Source organism: Pipistrellus kuhlii, unplaced genomic scaffold, assembly GCF_014108245.1.
Source record: "Pipistrellus kuhlii isolate mPipKuh1 unplaced genomic scaffold, mPipKuh1.p scaffold_m20_p_13, whole genome shotgun sequence".
NCBI lineage: Eukaryota > Metazoa > Chordata > Mammalia > Chiroptera > Vespertilionidae > Pipistrellus > Pipistrellus kuhlii.
This window is the reverse complement of record NW_023425438.1, coordinates 40536387-40561879: the sequence shown is the minus strand read 5'-3', so window position 1 is coordinate 40561879 and position 25493 is coordinate 40536387. Positions and strand designations below refer to the sequence as shown.

The 25493-nt window shown below is 36.2% G+C and overlaps 1 protein-coding gene across 2 annotated transcripts in view; it reads left to right on the top strand.

Moving 5' to 3' along the window:
- LRRTM4 (leucine rich repeat transmembrane neuronal 4) overlaps positions 1–21330 on the top strand; it is a 682133-nt gene extending 660803 nt beyond the window's left edge. For both annotated transcript variants that reach the window (XM_045580943.1, XM_036435848.2), the window contains one exon: positions 20090–21330. In XM_045580943.1, coding sequence (XP_045436899.1) covers positions 20090–20311 — 222 coding nt within the window. In that variant the 3' untranslated portion in view covers positions 20312–21330. The remainder of the gene's footprint in view (positions 1–20089) is intronic.
- Positions 21331–25493: the final 4163 nt, after the last annotated feature.

Here is a 25493-nt window from a genome sequence, read left to right as displayed (position 1 = left end):
CTGCCAGTTTCATGTGAATCTCCATAGAGTGTGTTCCCAGCACTTTCTGTTCTCTACAAAGAATGAATGAGACAATCTCTCCCAATTCTTCAGTTATCATGAACAGTTTTGCTGATTTCAGAGAAATTTCTGAAATGTTAAGAGAATTGCTTTCTTCTTGTGCTGTGAGAAGGATATTTATAGAGAAATTTTGCCATGAGAAACAGAGTTTTTGTTTTCTTAATTGTTGAGGATTTACTTTTGTCCAAAGAGAACAAATAGAAGAACATTTTGAATTTCCAAGCATAAACGTTGAGTTTTAACTCTCTCCATATGCAAGTGTAGGACAGGGATATAGTACATTGCTCTCAATTAGTCAGAGAAATTGGAAATAATTTTTTTAAATATATTTTATTGATTTTTTACAGAGAGGAATGGAGAGAGATAGAGAGCAAGAAACGTCGATGAGAGAGAAACATCGACCAGCTGCCTCTTGCACACCCCCTACTGGGAATGTGCCTGCAACCAATGTACATGCCCTTGACCAGAATCAAACCCAGGACCTTCTAGTCTGCAGACCGACGCTCTACCACTGGGCCAAACCAGTTTCGGCTGGAAATAATTTTTTCCTACAAAAAAATTTATGCTTGCATATCTTAAGAAAGTGTATTTAAACCTCTTTAGAGAAACCATCACTTTCTAGGTGGTTCTTTTGCATGCTATAAATTCTCAGTTGACCTAATGAAAAGCCAATATTTCCTCTATGACAAAATCTTATTTTACTCATTTACCAATGCATCCATTTATCACAATGTCAGGCAGACTCAGATTTGATATTAAGTGCTATACATATTTGTTGTGAAAAAATGGATAGAGTAGGTTCTTATCTCCAGGATTTTTGCATGTAAAAAAGCAGCTGTATTTTTCTCCTAACTGTCACAATTCCTTAGAGAATGAATCAATTTGCCCAGTTTTGAAAAGTATTTTCAGAGAAACTATTATTTTCAAATATCAGCATTTCATATTTGCAAACAAAAGCCTTTATATAAATGAACTTTGTCATTTTAGAAGCTTCATATTTCTATATAATATGCATATAAATTAAAATCTGCATTTTCTGTATTTCTAAAGCAGAGGTTTTATGACTTAATTGATTATATATCACAAATTCCGTATGAAATTGGCTATATTGTTTTATGATACTGGCACTTGGCAAATAACATTTAAATGACTTTATGCTTACAATTTCATTAAGTCTCAGGAATAGGCTTAATTAACATTTCACACATTCTTTCTGTCTCTTATGGCTTGAATGCTATTCTGACTAAAAAAACTGAACTTAGATTATTTTAACATTAAGGTGCCAGAGACAGACCTAAGTTTTGCTAAAATAGACAAGGCAGAGAAAAGAAAGAATGGAAGTGAAAAGATATGGAAGAATAAAAGGAAAATGGAAACAAAAGGGAACAGAAAAGAGAGACATGAGATAAGAAAAAAGTAAGGACATAGAAATTAAGGAGCCCTAAGTGGTTTGGCTCATTGGATATAGAGCTTTGGCCTGCGGACTGAAGGATCCCAGGTTTGATTCAAGTCAAGGGCATGTGTCTTGGTTGCAGGCCCATCCCCAGTAGGGGGTGTGCAAGAGGCAGCTGATTGATGTTGCTCTTTCATTGTTGTTTTGAACTCTCTATCCCTCTCCCTTCCCCTCTGTTATAAAAATCAATAAAATATATTTTAAAAAAGAAATTAAGGAAAACATGTTTTTAAAATGATGCACCCAATGGGAGTGTAGAATGACACCAAAAATTGCCTCAGATGCCACTCTAAAATTTCCCCTTGATTCACATTTGAATGATTCATGAGAGCCAACTGTCACCTTCTGTGTTGCAAATATTATAATGTGGTTTCTTTCTGAAGGCTTCCCAGCATGGGTAAGTGCCTGTGCTTAAGAGCCATTTTCAGTACATGATCTTGGTCAAGTCACTCACCTGTGTGCCTCAGTCTTAACATCTTTTACATGACAATCACATAAGCATCCAAATCATAGGACTCTTGTTAATAACGAGTGCATTCAGGTCAAGCACTTATCACTCCATAAATAAATGTGAGCAATTAGGACTGGTGATAGTTTGCCATTCTACGTCCAATTGAAGAAAACGGAACATGATGTTAAATGCCCATATCAGTTTCTCATGTGAGTATAAAATTTTGTCAGTGTCCCAAAAAGAGACATTGTGCACACCAAAGTTTTAATCAAAGAGAGTTTAATGAGCGGGAGAGAGGTTATATCTGGAGGAGTTTAAGAGATGACCTAAAAAGGCCAGTGAAGAATTCAAATAGAAATAGCAAGAAACCCTAACCCACCCACTCCCACCATCTTGGCCTGAAGGGGAAGAGGGAAGGTAGTGTTACTTGGTCCCAGTAGCTGTGGAAGAGGGCCGATGTATAGGAGCTGTTTCTACAGCACAAGCTTGACAGTAGCACTTTGACATTTGGATCAGATCACTCTTGGTTGTTGTTGTGTGTGGGAGGAGATGTCCTGAGCATTCTAATATGCTTAATAGCATCCCTGGCATCAACTCACTAGATGCAGATATTACCTCATTCTTGACAACATCTTATCTTGACAACCTCAGTCTTGACAATAGAATTGCCTCCAGATATTACTAAATGTTCCCTGGGAGGCAAAATTGCTTCAGGTTGAGAACCACTGCCGTAGAAGAACCAGCCTCTGGAGAACTGCAGCAAGGCCAGAATGGGTAGCAAGGAATAAATACTCTTGACCTCCAGCTCCTACCACCACTGAGTGCCGCACATTACTGAACTAATCAAAGCCAGATATCAAGGAAGCTTGGTGAAGGACTATAGTCATAGATCGAGCCTCTTTGGACCCAAGGTAGAGTATAGAAGGGTAAAAAATGGTCTTAGAGGATAAAAAGAGAATAAATAATATGCAGTCCAAAGACATGCATGACGTTAGAGTTACCTGGACCCATTTTCAGTAGCCATGACCCCCTGGAGTAACAAAAAGACAAGGAACACAATGGCTTGTAGCATCTTAGGAAAATATATTGATATCATAGATCCCAGCTGGATACCATGAGATCTAAAAATGTTTCCATCTTGGCTTCCAAATGGACATTAAAAATAAGACACAAAGAAGGGGAAAAATCCCTTTCTGTATAATCCTTCCATGTATAACCACCTCCCAACTTCAGCCTTATTTAATAGTATTAAGTTTAACATTACATAATAGTATAAAGGTTTCATCATATAATGAAAATGTTAAAGAAAGAAGAATATAAATCATCATGCTTCTGTAAACTTCTCCCTAAACTCAGACATTTTCCTAGGAGGCAGAATTCAGCATCTTGTGACAGCCAGTATACTGATACTTGCAGTCTTCTCAATCCAGCATCAATATATCAGATAAATACCACTAAAGGCCATAAACTCTGCTATCAAATAACAGGATTTCATTCATCTCTCTATATATATTGTTTCTGAATGTCTGTAGAAGAATTAATAATTTCTCACAAAATAGTTTTAGGATCATCAGCTACAGCCACATTTCTTTCATCCTGTGATAGCATCCACCCAACTTCAGGCAAACTCAGAATGGTCATGATACCTGTATTAGTCAATTCAGGCTATCATAACAAAGTAGCACACAATCTGGGTGATTTAAACAAAAATCTGGAGTCTGGAAAGTTTAAGCTCAAGTTACTGGCATTGGTGGTCTTCATTCTGGGCCTCTTCTCCTGGCTTATAGGAAGTATCATCTCACTGTGTGCTCATATTATCTCTTCCTTATTCACATAAGGACAGAGGGAGAGAGGAAGCTATCTAATGCCTCTTTTTATATGAAGACAGGACTCTAACTTTTAGCCTCACTTAACCTTAATTATGCTTAGAGGATCTATTTCAAAACAGAACCACAAATGGGGGTTATGGCTTCAACATATAAATAGGGAGGCACAAAAATTGAGATTACAACTGTGCTCCACCTTGAGAATACCAATGCCTAGGTAAGCGAGAAAACAGTGCTGTTTCTTCCACAGAAAAGTGGGGAATGATTTCCTTGATAAATGTATGCCACCTTTAGTATTCAGTGTGTCTCAAAATCTTTCATGGACCTTTTCATTAACTTCTGACCTCCCAAAACTATTAACAATAGGCAATAGACAGGGAGAAAATGTCATTTCATTATCCCTTTTGTTCTCCTCAGTCATCCTAGTCCCTGCTTACATAGATTGTCCTTCTACCATTGCTCTTTTTACAAAATGATTTGGCCCATCAGGGAGATAGAGGTAGAAAAGTATTGGATCAACTAGTGGCTTGTTGACCTTAGGTTAGTTAAACACAAACTTATTATTTCACCCATTGAGTGATCATTTATTAGTCTGAACAGTGAGGTTTTACTAGATATTTAGCTAAAATGATAACTGGGCCTTTCCACATTTTCAGTTAGTTAAATACAAATGATCTGCCATCCATGAAATTTTACTTTGGGTGGCCACATGGAAGCCACATAAATTAAATCAATCTAAGCATATTGTGGGTATTATTATTATCAGATCAAATTTTATTATCAAATTGCCAATGGTAACCTCAGTTTCAAGAATCTAGGACTTCTCTCAGGATTTCAGTTCATGATAAATTAATAAACTTCTTTATAATAATTAATATCAATATGCTAAAAGTTTATTTATAATGTACTATTATAAAGAAAAAACATTATTATTTGTAATGATAAACTAGAAAACTACAATGCAGTTGGCTTTGTAAAATATTAATATTTCCATTGAGCACTCTTCATAATATTCAATGAACATCAACTTTCTTGATAAAAAGTTATGGTTTATTTATATTAAGGTACAATTCAGAAATGAGAACATTAAAATCAAAGTGTTAAGAACAGAATGAAATTAGAAATCTATGCTAAATACTATGACTAGAGTCAAGCATCCAGAGTTCAGGATCTAGGAGGAACACATAAAACTAGAACGTAATAGTAGATTAGAAGGGACATGCTTAGATGATCAGAAGGAAAGGGTATTGAATCCTAATAAATAGCTGAGGAAGTCACATACATTCATTGAAGTGATTTGGGATAAAATGTAATTAATGATGGAATAATAATTTAAGAAGATATGTGGAATTTTTGGTAGGAAACATTAAAATTTAGACAGGGGAAAATAATTTTATAGGAATGAGGGGGTATAGATAACTAGAAGAGGTTAGGTTTTGAGTGTTAGCCATGGAAAACAATGAAGTGTAGCATAGTAGAATTATCCAACTCCTTTGGAATATGTGGAACAATCCAGATTCTCAATTTATTTCATTCTGAGATAAGGACCAATGGAGGCAGCATGCAAAGTTGGTGTTTTTCTGTGGAACCATGAGCATGAGAGCGTGGTGATCTGTGGTGGAACTTGGTAGGAAGAGGTGAGCAGGGAAGCCCTGTCTCTTTGGGGTGGGTGGCAGCTGCAGTTGGGGTGGTGGATGGAGTTGGGGGAGAGAAACAGCTCCTTCAAGCTGTTCTCTGTAATCTCACACATACAGATAATTTCCTCCTAAGATTTACTACCACAGATGGTGGATTTTGTCAACTCTTACTATTTCCAGTTGCAGAGGACATAGTCTATATGTATATAAGTACCCAGTTGCTTTAAGGAAAAAGATGGATTTAATGACCCTTCTCTAAGTTTCTCCTTGTCTTTATTGCTTACTGGCTAATACTTCTGGATTTTAATTATTTTCCTTTCCTTTTAAATTTATTGCTTAATGGAAAATAATTGGGAGGTTTGAATATTTTTCAACAGTGGGAGTCTTTATTAGCTTTTAAGTAGATAAAAATATCTTTTTTTCCCCATAGTGCAAAGTGAAATGGGCTATTACTACCACCCCAGTAAATTAAATTACTTAAAAAAATAAAAGAAATAGATTGTGAAAATGTTTAGCCAAAGCAGTTCTCCAGCTGACTGAACATTTATGGGTGCTTCGCCATCAAGGCAAGGTAAATTCACCTACAAGTAGCTATTTAAAAGCATGTGTATAATGATAGTTGTTAAACTTACCCAACTAAATTGCACCTAACTTTCAGACAATAGAGTAGAAAACACACACAACCGAATTGATGATAACTAAAAGGGTGACAGAATAAAAACTGACAAGAGTATGAATAGTCCAACTGTGGAAGCTCAACTTGAGAAAACAGACTAATTAGCAGTAATGGATTGAACTTAAAAGACAATTTAATTAGAGAGTTAAAAACACACATATGTGCACCATGTTTGGTGACTTCTGGTTGGGAAGTAATCAGCTTGGTTTGGAGTCAGGTATTTTCTAGGAAGGCATGGAGAATTAGGTCAATCAAACTGTGTACTCTCTGCTATGCTTACTGCATCTTTAAGGAAAAGTCAATCTAATTGTAATAAGAAGCAGCTTTCTCCATCTTGATTGCACATTTGAATCAGCTGGGTGCTATTTTAAAATAGGGTGGCCTTGGTGATACCCCTAAAATTCTGTTGTACTTGACCTGGGATAGGGATCCCATGTAAATATTCACCTCAGATGTGTCAAAGTTGCAGTTAGAGCTGGGAACTATTTCTTTAAAAGGCATTTTGTGTGGTTCATGAAATTCCAGATGGCAAATGAAGCACTCCATTTCTCGGCTTCCATTAAGGGTGGCAGGGTTGGTTGTTTTGTTCCTCAGCAGAAGCTGAGAAAGCAGCTGTAGCAGCATCCTGCCCCCTTCATATCCAGAAAGCAGAGTCTGTCTCTACTGCTCATCATAACGTTGGGATGCATCATTCATGAAAGACTAAGGCTGAGTATTTGGCTGAGAGGTGAGGAAAATGGCTATAGAGATTGAAGGTGTGGAATTTATTCTTCACAAGAGCAGTTTGGGATCAGTTGGATAGATTGTTATTTCTAAATTTTTTTTTAAAAAGTTCCTTTTTCATGAACATGACCTAGACAGCAGGTTCCAATGGTTTACAGAAAGCCATGTGCTATGCCAACAATAGCAGACATGTAGAAGCTACATGTGGCATCAGGCTTTCTCTTGGGGACTTCATAAGCATCTGTACCTGAGATCAGAAATCAACTGTAGGCATCTTACTCCCTCTTTTTTCCTTCCTTGTAATTTTTTTATACAGTATTATGCTGTACCATAAATGATATCACCTTGGAAAATATGGTCACATTTGTCTTCCATATTAGAATATAGGTTTTTTAAGGTCATGAATATCTTCAGTCATTCTAATATTTTTAGCTCTCAGGATGACAGGCATGCAAATATTTGTAGATAGAAAATCTTTGTGTGCCATTCTACTTCCCCTTGTTTAAATTCAAAGCTGAGAACAGATGGGAGATGGTAGAAAAAGAAAGGAAAAGGGTGGGGCTTTCGGTTTTTAAGTCAAAATTCTTCTAAATAAAACCCAGTTCTCTAACAAATGTCTCTCATAAATTCATGCATTCTTTTAGCACACATTTTTTGAAATAGGTTAACCAGATAGAAAGAACCCAGTCAGAAATAACTCTTTGACAGCATGGAGCTTACCTTGGGGGAAAGCAGACAGTAAAAGAGCAAAGAAATACATAATCACATATATTTAACATTTCGATAAATGCTATAAAGGAAATAAATAGGGAATGGCTGACATATGTGAGGCCCCTTTAGAAACATGACATTTATGCCACGACTTAAAAGATCACCATAATCCCACTGTAAATAGTTGGGAAAAGAATATCCCAGTCAAAGGGAATTCTTCAGATACTTAGGCTCAAACATGGGAAGAGGTTTGGTGAGGTTGAAAAACAGGAAAAAAGGCATTCTAACTTATCCACAAAACAAAACCTCCTTATCATTAGATGACCCTTGAACCTAACCTCTTTTAGAAAATCACCAAAGTTCTCTTGAGCTTTGTGTTACACACCATCATGCACCCAGGGGCAGGCTCAATGGCTTGAGTGTTGCTTAAGATCTTCACTAAAAGGTCATTGGGCATCTATTTTGCCAGAGCATGTTTGATCTAAATGACCTGAATGGTGACTTCAGAACTCCCACCAGGAGGTTCAAGTCTGACTTCTAAGTACCAAGGTCCTGTGAGTGCAGCTGTTTGTCTGTGATCCACTGAAAGCTTTATTGCACAGTTGGAAGACCAGCATCTTCACAAGAAAACATGCAATGCAAACTGGCTGGGAGCCCTTTTCTCCTTCTGCTTTGCTGATTTCAATCATGTAGTCTCAAATATCAGGTTTGTCTCATTCTATTCATTCAAAATAAGTTCTTTGAGTAAAGAACCTTTTTTTTTTTTAATATACCCAGCACCTACCATAATGCCTAGTTCACTGACAGCCTCAAGCTAAGTAGATTTTATATTTTTTGTTAAGATTCAAAAAATAATCAAAGAATATAAATATTTTGTGACACTGAAAATTACTCAAAATTCAAGTTTCAGTGTTAGCACATCATATTTTCATCAAAACAGAGCCTCACTCCCCTCATTGATGTTTTGCATAAGCCTACGTTCACACTGTAATGGCAGCCTTGCTTTCAGGAGTTGACAGACTTTGGTTCACAAGCCTGAAATGCAGAGGTGAACAAAAGTAGATTTACAGTTGTTTATATGGAAAATATACATAAAAGGTTAATATGCTAAGTGTCTGGCCATCTGACCAGTTGCTATGATGCACACTACCACCACCTTGGGTCAAATGCTCAATGCAGGAGCTGCCATGATATGCACTGCCTATTTACAGAGAAATGGCACTGTGGACCTGGAGCCCAAAAAGCAACACTCAGCTTCCCCCAAGTGGGACACAGGCCCTACCACTGCCCCAGAGTGACAGCCCACGAAATCGCCCTTATGCTGCAAAGACCCCATGGAGCAAAATGTGGCCCATGGCCCAGCCAAGCCTGGAAATTGTGGCTGTGGGTGCTGGATAATGATGTTACATAATAATGCCCGGCTTCCACTCCCTAGCACCTAGCCTCCTTGCAGTTTCTTCAACCCAGGAACACAACCTGCTGTATAGCCAGTTGAAAACATTTTACATTTTAACCAAATGTCTGTGAAGCGTTTTCCCATGTCTCATCATCTCATTTGATCCTCACAGAAGTCCTGGAGTAGATAGATAGGAAACTCGGTGGAATCCTATTTTCTTGTCATTAGCTGGAAAATGGAGATTTAGAAAGCTTAGAAACTTGAGCAGACTGAAAAGTTTGTCAACCTTTGTGACAAATATTTTCCATGAGAATGAACGAATACATAAATAATTGAACTATCATGGCCAATTCACTTATATATAATTACTTCTTAATAGTACAAACTCCATTGCAGAATCCAGTTATTACCTAGGTCATAGCATATTTTATTAAAAATGTGAGACTAGTATTATTTATGCACCATTCTGCCATGCTGTTCTAAAACATATTCAATCAAAATAAAATATTTAATTGCTTTTTTTAAATGGGTTTCACCTATTTTAGTAATTAAATATATATTGCAAGCTTCTGTTCATTAGGATCAGCCAGTCCCCTAAAAAGTTCTATTTAAACTCTATTAAAACCAGCTACATATTCTATCAAGTATGTGTATGTCCTTCTGGGTCTTTCTTCCTTCTGTGTTTGTCATTTGATTCTAAACATTTACCCCAAGTATATAGAAATGCAAGAAACGTAATCACCTTCCTACTATATAAACTTCATTTAATTTACACATTTAAAATTTTCTCTTTCTTTCTTTCTTTCTTTCTTTCTTTCTTTCTTTCTTTCTTTCTTTCTTTCTTTTTTCTTCTGACTACCACTGCACTAGTGAACTGGATGTTTTGGGAGGATTACAAAATAGTGTATATCTTCAAAATGTGATCAGTCACATTTGGATTAGACAAGAAGCATGCTCTTCCTTAAAACAAGTTACAAACACGATTTTTAAGTATTTAACACAAAACTATACAGAATGCTACATGAACTCAAATGAAAATAGAAATAAGTTACTCTGGTCATTGTGGAGAAATTGAATTTGGAAGCAAAGTGGTCCTACCTTTAATTCCTATTGCTTTGTACCTTCTCAGTAGCAGACCTTTATTTCCTTTTACAAATTTATGAGAAGGGTTGACAAAATAAGTTTGACATGGAATCTATTAGAAGTGCTGATAAGTTTTAGTTTTGTTTGGTTCTTTCTTTTGTATGGTTTTATTTTTAATTTTGCAGGAGAAGATATGGACTCAAGTAATGATCATTGTGTTCTTTTACTAGGAAAGACTTGTCTTCTGCATTTCATTATATGTCATTGAAACATCTATGGGTTTTGTTTTTAGAAAGGAAAGATGCAGGTTTTGAAATTTCAGTGTCTCTATTTTTTTATTTAAATTTTAGAAGCAAATTTATGTAGAATTCACTTAAATAGGATGTTTGCTTGCAATGCACTATTGGGGAGACCTTACTCTTCAAATTCAAGGGCCAGAGCTGCAGAAGGAAAGCTTTTTACAAGTTAATACTGGCTAATTAATCCAGCTCATTAGCCTAAAATCTCACTGAATGCTGAGAGTGTTGCCAATGTAATAAGCTTCTCAGCTAATGCAGTCAAAACTAACTTCAAAGAATGGCTAGTATCTCATTCATTAACTTAATCAACTCTCTAGACACTTCATAGGCAAGGCATCTTAGTAGGAGAGCAATAAAGATGTAAGTGGATGTTGTGTTCTCTTGTCCTCCAATTGACTTGAACCTTAAAATCTGGACAACCAGGAGTGCACAAATAGTACACATTGCCACCTTTAAATAAGAACAGGACAAGGAAAGCAAATGCAACTGTTGTCAGAACTTAAGTTTACAATGATTTGGAAAATATAGTCAATAAAAAGATAGTATTCAGTGTGTTGAGCATTATGTATTTTGCATGCCCATAAACAAAATGGAACTGAGACAATTACCAGTTTGTACCACTGTCTTCTTGTTTTCCTTAAAAGATTTTATAAAACAAAAATTAATAAGTTTAATGAGTGTATTTAACAAATATTAATATATTATTTTATATTTTTCAGATGAATTACTTACTTAATCTTTGAAACAAAGTGGGGGAAAGATTGTTATGGTTCTTTTTTTCAACAAATATGTGAATACCTATTCTGTATCCAAACAATGTCTAGATGATGATCATTAAGAAAGTATTTTAATCCATGGCCAGTGTGATTCAATGTTTAGAACATTGGCCTGTGCACCAAAGTGTCTGTCTTGGAAAAGGGCAGCACCTGGGCTGCAAGTTTATCCCTGCCTTTTTGGGGCATCCACTTACATCTTTATTGCTCTCCTACCAAGATGCCTTGCCTATGTAGTGTCTAGAGAGTTGATTAAGTTAATGAATAAGGTACTAGCCATTCTTTGAAGTTAGTTTTGACTGCATTAGCTGAGAAAGAGGGAGAGAAAGGGGAAAAGAGATTCACAGCCAGGGAATTTTCAAAACCCTGTCTTTTTCTTTCTTCTTTACTAGTTCTGGATACTCAAAGCTGGTGAGTGTTTCAAAATTCTGCAAAAGACATTTTTTCCCAGCCAAAATCAACTTTTCCTCCAGTTATATGGACCAATAAGCTAGTAAATTCCTCTTTTATTCATTTTATTTTTTTTAATCACATTTATTTTTACTCTTCAAAAACTATTTTATTACATAAAAATTAATTAAAATATTTCAGCAAAAGAAAAGATTCAAGCAATAAAGAAGTGTAGAGAGTAAAATGGGTGTCCATTTTTGCACTTTTCCCACTCTAAGTTGGTTTATGCTTCTGGCCATTTTCCTGTATATTGAGGTGAATAACATATATTTCCTAAACATTTTTCTGCTTGTTGCTTTTTTCATTTAACATCTTTAGGTCCTTCCATATTAATATATATCATGGTCTTTACTGACTGAACACTTGTGATTTGACATAGAAAATTATAGTTGTACTAGAGGCCCAGTGCACGAATTCCTGGGGTCCCTCAGCCTGGCCGACGATCAGAGTATCTTGGGGCAGTGGGAGGTTGGCTGGCTGGGGAAGTGGGGGTGCAGGAGGTTGACAGTCAGGGCACATCAAGGCCATCGAAGCCAGCTGGCTGGGAGAATGGGCTATGGGAGGTTGGCTGTGGGAACACACTGACCATCCGGGGTAGCTCCTACATTGAGTGTCTGCCCCCTGGTGGTCAGTGCACATCATAGTGACCGATTGACCAATAGTTTGGTCATTAGGTCACTTAGGCTTTTATATATAAAGATTGTCATGGCTCAAAAGAACTTTGAAAAAGAAGAGTGTGATTTGCCTACTTTTCTATTAACTCTTTGAAAAATGAATGGCATTTTGCAGTCATGCTTAAATTGCTTGTCACTGAAAAACAAAATGCTCCACAAAAGGAACCATAAGACTCTTTTAATTCATTCATTTATCTAATGTATCTTGTAGGAATTTTGAAGCATTGTTTTAATTTTTTGATGGAAAAACGAACATCTTTATTAAAAAAAATTGTTCATTTGAATAGTAAATTGGAAGAGCAATAATCATGGCTCTAATTTGCATCTTGATACAGAAAACAATTGTTAAGTTTTGGGTTCAACGTATTTCTCAAAATTGTGCTTTAAAATTAACTTTAAAACAAATACTTTCTAAAATAACATCATGTGATGCTGAAAGTTTTACTTTTTAAGTCACAGAAACTAATGCTTAGATAATTGGTGTTTTCTAATTAAGAAGCAAGCCTGCATTGAAAAAAAAATGAAATAGGCTGTTTCATCTCAGAATGGAATTAAATAATATAATTTGATGTGTTGACTTAGATTTATTAATTATCCTGTGTCTCTTTGTATTATAAATGGCTTCAGATATTCAAAACTTATAAAGGCAATGGAAAGGCAATTGTTATTTTAATTATCTCAGTTGAGGAGTGAGGGATAAAATCAGATCTATAGGAACCCAGAATTTCACAGCTCAGTCCAATGAATCATATGCTTTTTTGAAATGAGATGAAAGAGCTGTGATTCTGCCTATTCAGAGCCAGCTGCCTGGGGGTTTTTTTTGCTCCTGGACTCATGTACCTGTAATGAGCTTCTGTGATCCACAGGGGGTGCTAGGTCCTCTACCTCAGTGACTCCACAAGGCTTTACACCCAAGAAGAAATAGACTCTACTTCTTGATATGAAGAGCTAGAAAGAATTGTAGTTATTTGTGCACAATTCTTGGGTGGAACATATAATACTTTGGAGCTGTTACTGTCGTGTGTCAAATTAGATAGAGGAAGCTCTTTGACCATCAGTATATGAAGAGGACCCTGGTGACATTTATGTTCCTAGTTTCAGTTGTTTCGAGACCCTGTGAAACCTCCAGTTATACTATTAAATTATTTCTTGTGTCTATGAGTCCATTAAGTTTCCCTGTTATCCAATTAATATAAATGATGTGAAGTTCTGTAAAATTTAAGGCTCCTAAAAAACAAAACAAAACAAAAAACCCACAAAACTTTATTCAAACTTGTTTACATTTTCTTATTTCCTGACCATTCTTGTCACCTATTAATAAAGTGAATAGAATAAAGGCTATTGTATATTCATTGAGCTATTGCCCTTCATTGTTTAACTAATTTTATTTCCAACAAACCAAGTGTCGATCTTAATTAAGCAATTCCACTATATTGAATTTGTCATCCATATTTATAGGATGGTATTTTTAAATGGCCCAAGTAGTCAGATACTACCCTTTAATTCTAAAAATTAGAGACCAAATGTCATTTAGGAAATTGAAATTCAACTTTTTATGACTTCAATTGAAGGAACTCATATTGAAATGTGAACAATGTTCATGAAAAGTTAATAAATAAGACTGATGGTAGTGCATAGTAATTTTAGAATGATCAGAGCTATTAAACTACTTATAACTAATGCTAATACCTTTGAGAAAAGAGGGTAACAATATTGGAATTTCATGCTCATAAAAAAAAACTGAACTTCAAAAGCTTTTCATGATCGCATATATTAAGAGCCCATTTCACAATATTCTCACATTTATATACAGACACATTTCTCAATTTAAATATAATTATTATGGATATGAAATTATGGGATCTGAATCAATTTGCAGACTTCTAAGCTCCACATGTTTCTCTCTAATTTTACCTTCCCTCACAAGATTTAAAAATTCTCCCTACCACTGACTTCCCTCTTTGAATGACTAATGCTATGAGCCACTGGAATTGATACGCCCTCCAACATGTCGGAAGCAAAACACATTGTAGGCAAAAGGTATATGGTGTTTATAGGAAATCAGAACATATACTAAGGTTTCTAAGCTTCTGAGTGTACAAAGTGGTACTGAATCCATGGTTTAGGAACCCTTCTGTGACCCTTCACACCCTGGCATCTCTCTGAAGAGAACCTAGAAGACAAAAGATGTGTTCAGGAAATACACTGTCACTATTTAGTAAAGTAGAGTGAGAATATGTCTTTTCTTCTTTCTTTCTTGATAATCAGGGAATGCTTTCAAAGTTATCCAAAGTTTATAGAGGTGAATAAAGTGTCCTTATTATCCTTATTTTTAGAGGATTCACAGGAAACTCAGGAGAATTAAAATGACTTTAATTAAGGATAATAATGGTTCCTCCCCTTTGTAATCGACCTCATATTTAGTTATAAAATATGGCTCTACAGAAGTTTATATGCCACTGATTCCATAATAAATAGCTAATTACTAATAGTGGAAAAGAAGCAAAGGGAAGGCCAGACATTATAGGCATTTCATTTGGGAACTTCACCAGGAAGCTTCAATTTTTGCAATCCCCAGTCAATCCCCAGCTCATTTCCCACAAAATATGGGAGGAAGGAGTACCACAGATGGGAGACAGAAGCATGCACAGTCAAGTTGGGGTGACTAGGGAAAAAGGTGTCTGTCAGTCACACCTGGGAACAGAGATCATTAGCCAGAATGGGTGTGGCCACTGCAAGCCCCTGAACATAATCTCCTAAACAAAGAAGTTTGCTTTCTTGTTGCTCTTGGCTCTCTCTTGTGGCTCTTAGCTCATGGGCCTCTCTTGTTCCCTGCATTCGCCAGTGTTTCCTCCATAGCCATGCGGCTCTGTGGACCCTATAAGCAATGGCCTGATGGACTGCAGCAGAGAGCACAAGCTGAACCCGCCTGGTGCTGGATTGGACTCTTCTAACATGGAATGGAAACTCTTGACACTGGCTCTGATTTTAGGCCAGTGAAGCAACATGGGACTTACTCTTTGGTGGGACAAGGGGAAATAGGACCTTGGGAACTAAGAAAATAAAGCTTTCTATAATATTTCATCCTCCCATGCAAGTTTCAAAAAATTATTTTTCTTGGGATAGCACAAGAATTTCTCTCCCATGAGCAGCAGGTGGGGATGAGGACCTCTCTCCACTGGTAACACCTCTATAGAAGGTTCGATTCAATTGGAGTTAAAATGTTCATATGAATTTTAGGATAGTGCAATGTATTCATTCCCCCAGTGAGATCCTTCATTCTATGTACCACACCCATTATCTGTAAATAAAGTGTGGCTTCCAATGCAATCAATAAGCAGTCAAGCCAGCAAATGAGGCCATCATTAAGTATTGTTTTGCTCTGCTACAGAATGAAGTCTATCAAAGAGCTGATGGAGCACAGGGACCATTTGGAAAAACTCTAAGAACACATTTACCAAAAAATACTAAATGCACATTAAGGGGAACTTGAGGATACTTTTTTTGATTGCTGGAAGGGAAACCATGCTACACATGGGGACTCAGGTGGTTAATGTACTGCACTTTATTACTACACGGTACGGACCTCAGTCTCTCAGATCCTCAGAAACCACAAAGTCAATTGATCACATAGTGCCCTACAAAATACATTTTAAGAGTAAATAAGCGAACATCTCAGATATGCTTTTAGAACTTGCCAACTCACTTGGCTTTCGAATTCTGGCTCTTTGGCTATTGTGCAAGAAATTTTACAATGTTTTTTGTTCTGTTAGATGTTCTAAACCTATCTCAAATACAATAGAGAAAATGGCAGTAAATTGAAGTAAAAAATAAACTGGTCCAACTGCAATAGTAAAACAAATTTCCTGAGTTCAGAGATGATGCAGTATATAAACTTAAAGTTCTGCAGTTAAAGCAGGCTGCTTGACATCTGAATCAATTTAATTTGAAGACAAATACCATGGTGTCTAATATATGAAATTGTTTATTTCCATTATATTTCAACTTGAAGGACATTACTTTGCATTGAAAATGCAGTCATGTTAACAAATGAGCTACTGGTTTTCATCTGTATATTAACCTGATTGTGCAGAAGAGTCTGTAAGATCCCATCTCACTCTTGCATTCACTATTCATATACTATGTTTGTAGAGTTGATTATCTGCTCATTGTAATGACTGGAGAAATACTGTGTGGTGCAACAAGACAGTGTACAAAACCACAACCTATGCTTAATGTTTATTTTTAATATATTTGTATTGATTTCAGAGAGAAAGAGAGAGGGAAAGAGAGATAAAGACATCAATGATGAGAGAGAATCATTGATTGGCTACCTCCTGCATGTATACACTGGAAATCTACTCCACAATCTGGGCATGTGCCCTGACTGGGAATTGAACTGTGACCTCCTGGTTCATAGGTCTACGATCAGCCACTGAACCACACCACTGAGCAATGTTTATTTTGATGACTTTTCTTTATTTGAGTAATTTGGAGACAGTGATTCCCTTAAGTCAGTGGTCAGCAAACTCATTAGTCAGCAGAGCCAAATATCAACAGTACAACGATTGACATTTCTTTTGAGAGCCAAATTTTTTAAACTTAAACTTCTTCTAATGCCACTTCTTCAAAATAGACTAACCCAGGACTTGGTATTTTGTGGAAGAGCCACACTCCAGGGGCCAAAGAGCCGCATGTGGCTCGAGAGCCGCAGTTTGCCGACCACTGCCTTAAGTGAAAGTGTGGGACAACTGTTGTATCTAGTATTTCCATCATTTATTTTTTATAATTAGTGCCTTGTTCTCACTGTCAGCATAGAAATTAATGCCTCATGCTTAAAATACATCTGTATCAACCACAACATAATTTCACTTAGTATGTACTTTTTCATCGTTTTTATTACAGAATGGTATATTCAAGGTTATATCAACATTTAGTTTGATGAGAAATTACTTATTTTAATTTTTTTTTTTTAGGAACTCAAGTATTAGTTTTATTTGTAGATATTTAGACCTCACAGCTTTTAGCAGCAGCTCCAATAATAATAACTAATAGTTTTTGGCCATTTCTTAAAGTTATTGAAAATAGTGTTTGACTTCTAGTAGAAGTCATTGTCCTTCTTCCTAAACAAAATCAACACTTATTTATTTAATGTTCTTACTCATTGAGAAATATAGTGAATAATATGAATTGAGGGAAGAGTTTGAAATTTTTCCAGGCTATTCCTGATCACATGAAAATAAACTGTAATCTCAATATGTGCTGTGATTATTTCTAAAAATAATTTGTACACTGATTTCTAGTTTAAAAATACCTCAATATGATTCAGTAGATACACAAGCATACATGCACACACACACACACACACACACACACACACACACATAGAAAACAAAATTTTATGAAACAATTTACTCATATGATACACTCTGATACTTTCTATTCTAATTCATTTAATTTTAGATATGTTTATTTAGATTCACTAAATCAATTTTATAACTTATTGAGTTGTGATCTGCAATAGAAAATGTTGCTTTAATCTATATCTTTAAAAACATGAGGAAGTAACTTTTACCTTAGTTTAGTATAAAGTTGTTAAAAATATAATTCTCATACAAACTGATAGTGAATGTGTGTCAAAATTGTTTTTAACGTATTAATGAGGATACTAGGAAGAACATTTTAGGGATTTATATAGTAATAATAATTGTTTCCACAAATAAGTTTGCTAAGGTGGATATAAGACTGATTAATTTCCTACAGAACAATTTAGCCATAGAAATTTTGGGGGTTAATTTATCTACCAAATTATAAAGTTATAACAATTTTTTTAATTTCTGAAGTTTAACTTAGAGAAAGTCACATAGTCCAATCAGGAGAGAGATAACATATCAGTTATTTTAACAAAAAAATAATATAAAGAAGTGCTAACTAGCCTAGAAATGTTGCTCAGTGGTTGAGCATTAATCCATGAAACCAAAGGTCTCTGTTTTAATTCCTGGTCAAGGCACATGCCTTGGTTGCCAACTCGATCCCCAGCAAGGAGGCAGCCTATCAATGTTTCTCTCCCATAGATGTTTCCGTTTCTCTATCCCTCTCCCTTCCTCTCTCTCTAAAATCAATTAAAAAACATATTTAACAAAAAAAAAGTGCTAACTAAATACAGTTATTAGCTAAATTATGCAAAGGCTAAAAGATATTGCCATGGTATAACAGAAACAGGACCCTCAGGAAACCACTACCATGCCTATCACCTGTAGAACTAAGGGACTAAATAAAGATATTAGATTCACTAAAATAAAATAAAATATTGAAGGAGCAGCTTTGGGGAAATGACCTTCACATTGGCTGGTGCTGAAGTCTATGAGGGGGATGGGATGGGATGAAATGTTGGAAGTGCTGAAAATGTTGGAAAGACTACAAACTGGGATTTTCTGCTGTTATGGATAAACACTGCTCCAACCAGAATGAAGTATGATTGGGGTAGTTCCCTAGAGCAGGAAGATGCAGAGAGGAAGTCCATTGTGGGAGCAATCCCCTCTACCCCCTTTTGCCTGGCTGCCTTTGTACAGGAGACCCCATTGGCAAGGTCTGACAGGGAGCAGCAGGTCCAACAGAAATGGAATTTGCAAAGCCCCAGCCCAGGATCACAAAGCTGACTAGAGAAGTGGGGCTGGAGCCTAGAGACAACAGCTCAAATGCCACCAACTCTAACCTTACAGAGCCATGAAGTGTTCACAGTTTTATAATCTGTGGACTATTAATCAAAAATAGCAGATTAGATCTAGTGGGTTATGAGAAGCACTCTAGCATGATATCCAGCCATCTTAATTTTCCTTTTCCTAAGTTTGGGACACTTCTATTTATCAGACATGTGTGGTTTAATTAAAAGCTGAACATAGAGTCAAACTCACTATAATATTTTGAGATTTTCCTATTAATGTAGACCATTATTCAGGACTATTATTTTAAAAGTAGATACATATTTGGCTTTTTAACTTGAAATCAATGCTTTCAAACTAAAAAGCCAAGTATGTGTCCAATTTTAAAATAAAATTGCTTGTTATGAACACAAAGATATGCCCACTTTTATGGCTCTAGAGTTCTTTTGTCCAGAATTTATTGAGTTGTTAAAAATAATCTATGGCAAATTCTTAAAAATTTTTTTTAAAAGTTACACATGTCCATAAATATTTAAATTGTATATAAAATGTTTTTAAAAGTAAAAAAAAAACACATCTCTATTTATTTACACTTCTATTTACACAAAATAGTTCATACTAGACATTCTTTCAGCTTAATTTCTTTGCTGAATATCAAATCTTGACATATAACAACAGATTGCTACTCTCCAATCTTTGTATTATCCACATTCAAATGTATGAATGCACATAATATACATTTTTTAAATTATCCTATTGATAGGAATTTAGGGTTTTTCTAACTCTGTTATGGCAATACATGATAGAACAAACATTGAAAAATCTTTACATATGATTTTATGAGAAATCTTTATATATGATTTTAAGTGCAAAATGTGTGAATGTGTGTGTGTGTGTGTATATATATATATATATATATATATATATATATATATAGAGAGAGAGAGAGAGAGAGAGAGAGAGAGAGAGAAAAGAGAGAGAGAAATACAGATAGATGATAGATGGATAGATATATATGATAGATAAGATCATATTCAAGGATACATACACAAAACTATGGAGTTAAATACTAACAATCACTGTTTTATTTAATGTTCATTAATATTTGAATCAACAGTTGATGACTTAAAACAGCATGAAAGAGAACAAAATGCAATCCTGTGTCATCTTCTTATCTTACATTTTCATCTTCCATTTTCTCTCTCTCGCATCCAGGTCCCACACCACGTGAAGCCCTTGCCGTACTACAGTTACGACCAGCCGGTGATCGGGTACTGCCAGGCTCACCAGCCTCTCCACGTCAACAAGGGCTATGAAGCCGTGTCCCTGGAGCAGGACGAAACCCCCGGCCTGGAGCTCGGCCGTGACCACAGCTTCATCGCCACCATCGCCAGGTCGGCAGCACCCACCATTTACCTGGAGAGATTAACAAACTGATGCAAAAGCAGCTCCTCACTGGGGGACTCCAAGAGCGGGAGGGAGGGTCTCCATCCTAAAGAATGGCTGTCCAACATTGCGCAACCAAGGCGGCTCTTGTTCCTGCGAGAACAGTTATGACAGATGGGAAGGGGAAAACCAAAACTGCCACCAGAGAGCACCTGCACCATAACCAGGAGAGCCACAGAACCTTCTTTGCTTTAAAACGTACCACAAACCAACCAACCAACGTGCTCCTGGATGTAAATAGTAAACGTGTTGAGTTCTTATACAAATAGATTCCATCCTAGCTACACATAGGTTTGTTTGTATATTTGCTTTTTCTACACTGCATGGTTCCTGGCCTGGAGAACCACAGGGCAGGGAGAACCTGGGGAGGGTGGGGAGTTGGGGAAACAATACCAGTTTTCCTTGTTAGGTATGTGTAACTCTTGGACTTTTTGTTTTGATTGCTTTTATTTTCTTTTCTTTTTTTCTTTTATTTTCTTTAAAAATGATGTTTGTTCTTGTCTGGTTTGTTTGATTTTTATTGTTTACCTAGCCAAGTGATACTGTTTCCACTTCTGAACATGGGCATCAGGCTTATGTTGTACCAAAAGAAAATCTGCTTTACCACAGACCACAGGTTAGCAAAGCTGGCCACCAAGTCTGACGGAGCTATTGCAATGAAGATCCAACAGAACGTGGGCAAAGAGCACTTCCTGACACCCTGACATCCGGGGCACACGGTGTGAGGAGCTCTGCTTGTTTCCTCTGGGCCGCCCTCACTGTGTGTTCTCACTGGAGGAAGTCTGAAGGAAGGATCCCTGAAGGCCTCCAAGAGAAATTACCAGCAGAAACATCCTCATGTGGACCAGGGGTCTATGAACTACCATGGTCATGTGGTCAATGAATGCAACTGCCAAGCCAACAAATTTCTAAATACAAGATAATGTCTAACATTGATTTTTTTAAATTATCAATTACTTTTTTGTGTAGTTTTATCAATAAAAGAAAAAAGAAAAGGTCCAAAAAATAAATATATTGTTCTGTGGTTGGTATGCCACAGCCCATCTAAGGTTGAGTGTTTTATCTCTATAATGTGAACTCCTTCTAGCCTGGATGAGGGCGATTCAATAAGAATGCATTGGTGTCTGTCATGTGTCTTCAGTGTTCCACCATCAGGTAGAGAGGCTCTATATAGTATAGACAATAAGTATAAGGTGTGGCTAATGCACTAACTTGTTTCACAATTATTTCTTTCCAGATGTATGATGCAATGCAAAATTATATACCATAACAAATACGAGGTGACAGTAGGTAATCATGAAAGGGTTAGAGGTTGTATGATATTCTAGAAAAGAAAGAACCGTGCGGAAATCTGTTACTATCAGAGAGAAACATAGTTATCACTCATTTTTTTAACCAGAGAGATAACTATATACATATAAGTTGAACCACTTTTACTTGAATTCCTTAGGGCTGTGATACCAGCTTTCAGTAATTCTCTGATTCACTATGGACTCATCCTAATCTAGGCACAAGTCTAATTTGTGTTCTATTTTTAAGACAAAATGAAATTACAAACTTATGTCATTCTTTGTTAGGTCAGGTTTTGCATTCTGAAAGGTGCTAAGATGGAGTCATTTGAGTGGGTTATTTGAAGAGTTAAGTTGATACCTGCCCTCCATTTAATTCCAAATTCTGCTAAAATAATAACGAAAGAGCCTTGTGAATACTTTTGTGTCAAAGTAAACTGGCATAGAGTAATAAGCATGTTTATTTTTTTCAAAAAGTCTTTCTGTTTTACTACTATTTTATATTATACTTGAATTTAAACTCTATCTCAATTGATAAAATATCATTCCATAGTAAAGAAAATTCTATAAAAGGAAGTTTTTTCACATTGGAACATAGGGGCTATTGCTGTCAAACTCTGGTTAACTTTTCTATTAACATTTACAATCAGGATTTTATTATATCTGGGTTTATGTCCTAACCATTTATGTAGAATGAATTATGAATTCACATATTCAAATAAATTTTGGCATTATAATTTTTCTATTACAAATTATTTAATAGCATTGAGGCAGAACATTTTTTAGTGTCTTCCCAAAAGACAAGGACTCCCTTCCCATCTTCTTCATCTATCCAGCATCACCCATACCACCCACTCCTGCCATAGTCAATGTTCTAGAAGGCATACTTGAAAATGTTTGATTAAAGTTGGCTTAAGTCAACTATTGATTCTATTGTTTCTTCTAAGAAAAAGAGTCCAAAATAGATAACACCCTTCATGTAATTTACAACTGCATGCTTGGCCAAAGTTGTCTCAAGTCTAACATGAAATAGTGAACTATTGCAAAACAGGTGGCATTATGAAAATGTTTTGCCCTTTGCGAATGAAAACTTTCAAAATAACTTTTTAAAGTATATCATTTACATATGCCAGAGCTAGTTTGCACTGAGTTTTAGAAATCTATTGATGATCAAACAACAACCAAGATAAATACAATAAAACCCCCAGAACAATTTTGCTTGAGGAAACTTGGGAAAGCCCTTCATGGGAAAATTCAAGCTTGATATTGTGTGAAATGTTATGCTTCATTTCAAGGCTATTCTAATTAGCCATTTGAATCTAAAATATAATTTTTATTTAAACTCTGAAAGCTATGCACATTTGGGAGTATCATGGAGTATTTATAGAGCTAAGTCATCAAAACTGTGTCTACAAGGAATTGTGAATGCGAAACATACAGATTGGAACAGTCAATTATTCAAACATTTTGATTAATTTATCTCATAAATATCCTTAGTAATGCTGAGTTTGCTTTTACTTATTTTATCATGCAATAAGGAAATATTTAAAATCAAAAGCTTGATTAATATATGTATAAATGTAACTGTGGTTTAAATGTTTATTCTATCAGAGCTCTACTTATAATATTTCATGACCTTTTAAAACTAAGGAAAAAAATAATAAGAATCATCAATTGCAGAATGCCAAAAACCCAAGTACTTTTTAAAATCAAAAGTAGACTATGTTATAACATTTCAAATAATTTCACTCATAATAAAGCCATGTGAGGGGAAGGAGGACTCTAAGAGGATGTCTTGACATATATTATTGGCTTTCATGCCACACTTATATCAATAGCTTGAATGCAAATATGGTGTCTGTACATAACAAAGTGATTCATGTCATGAGAAATGGAAGAAGATGCAACATTCCAATCTGGAAATCTTTGTATTTTATGAGCAATTCATAAGTGTGAGTTGAATTTGGGAATTTTGGTCGTCAGCTTCTTATTAATAATATAGCAAGATGACCAAAGAAAAACAAGTCATAGAAATGTCCAAAATAAAAATAAAAAAAATTATTATTTGAATTTAGCTTTACTGGTCAAACTGCACTGGGACTTCAGTATCAGAGTCATACCTCCAAGGGGAGATCTATAAGAATAGCAACCAGAATATTGGAAGTTATGCAATCTGTAGCATAGATCCCTGCTTTACAGATCCATGATTGCCACACGGTGTTGGTAATTGTTTGTTTGTTGTATAATTTATCAATTATAGTTTGCATTCAACATTATTTTGTGTTAGTTTTACGTGTACAGAATAATAGTTAGACAAACTTCTACTTTACAAAGTGTTCCCCTCAATATTCCAGGCACCCACCTGGCACTATAGTAGCTATTATAATATTGTTGACTATATTCCCTGTGCTGTATTTTATATCTCCACTAGTAGCCCTGTCCACAAATCTGTGCACCAGTAGCTTTTGTGGGGCCTGGCCACTCCATGCCTGCTGCCCAGAGGCTCTCTGCAGCCCAGAGGACCATCCACACCCTGCTGGGCACTGAAACTTGCCTTGTCACCGTGGTGACAAAGCAAGCATTTCTCCAGGCCATTCACTCTGTCTGCTCTCAGCAGCCAGCCCCCTGGGATTGGGTAACGCCAGCAGGACTGAGAGGACTGGGTGCCACCATCTCGTGGCTATGAGTGCAGCCATCTTTGTGACAGAGTGATGGTTAATTTGCATATTATCCTTTTATTAGATAGGATGACCATTTTGTATCTTCCAATTAATACTTCTAATCCCTTCACCTTTTTGATAATTGATTATTTAGTTGAGGAATGCAAAGCCCTTGGGGCAATGACCTGTCTATGTCCTTGTTAAGCTCCTCATTTCTGTGGACTTTCTAATTTCTAAAGCCTTATGGCCACCCATGAGGGCATACGTGTTGTACTCCAGGTAATAAAGCCTTTAATTGACTTCCATTCAGAAAATATAACTAGTCTAAGTTCAGAAATTCAGGTTATCTGAGCTTTATTCTCTCACCCCACGTGCATGCCTTCAGTGACAGGGCACAGCATTGTTCTTGTAATAAAATTCAGTAACTCCCTGCTGTTTTGTTCCCTGGAGAGCTGAGCTCCTCCTGCCTTGATTCATCTCTAGGATGCTGGTTCTCTTCCAAGGCTGAACACCATCTTTCTCTTGCCCATATTACCGGGCACCTGATTTCTGCCCATAAATCCCAGTCATTAGTTACCAAACCTGCTCTGCGATAGGTATAAATAATACTCTGCTCCTCAAACACCCGGTTTGCCCTGCTAGGCCAGTCTTGATTCTACTTGCAGTAACTTTCTGGCAGGTGCTCTATTCTCTTGATAGTTTGCTCTGCTGCTTAACAACTTGAGGTCCTGTCCTCTGTTGCTGAGCTTGCACTATTCTAGGAGTACAATCCAGCTTCAAAAAGGCCCGTTCTGCACATTTGAGAACTGAGTTTCCATAATAGAAGATCAGTGGTTTGGTGCTTAGACTCTCAAATGTTAGCATATACAATTACCAAAAAGGTTTTTTTTGTTTTTATTTTTTTTAATATGTGTTGGGCCCATCCTTAGTGTTTCTGTTGCAGGAGGTTTGGGGTAGAGTCTGAGAATGTTCATGTCTAGTAAGTCTCCAGGTGATGCTGATCCTTCTAGAATGTGGACCACATGTTGGAAACCATTGCCAGAATAGCTATTTATATTCCTTATAGGTCAATGACTCTGCCCAGGGACTCAAAGTTTATATTTCATATTGACAGGATTTAATGCCAAATGAAACTTTAGGATTTAATGCTAAATGAAGCTTTAAAATAAGCATTGATTAAAGATAAGTAGAAGTAGCAACCTACAGAAAAAAGAAAGACAAGTA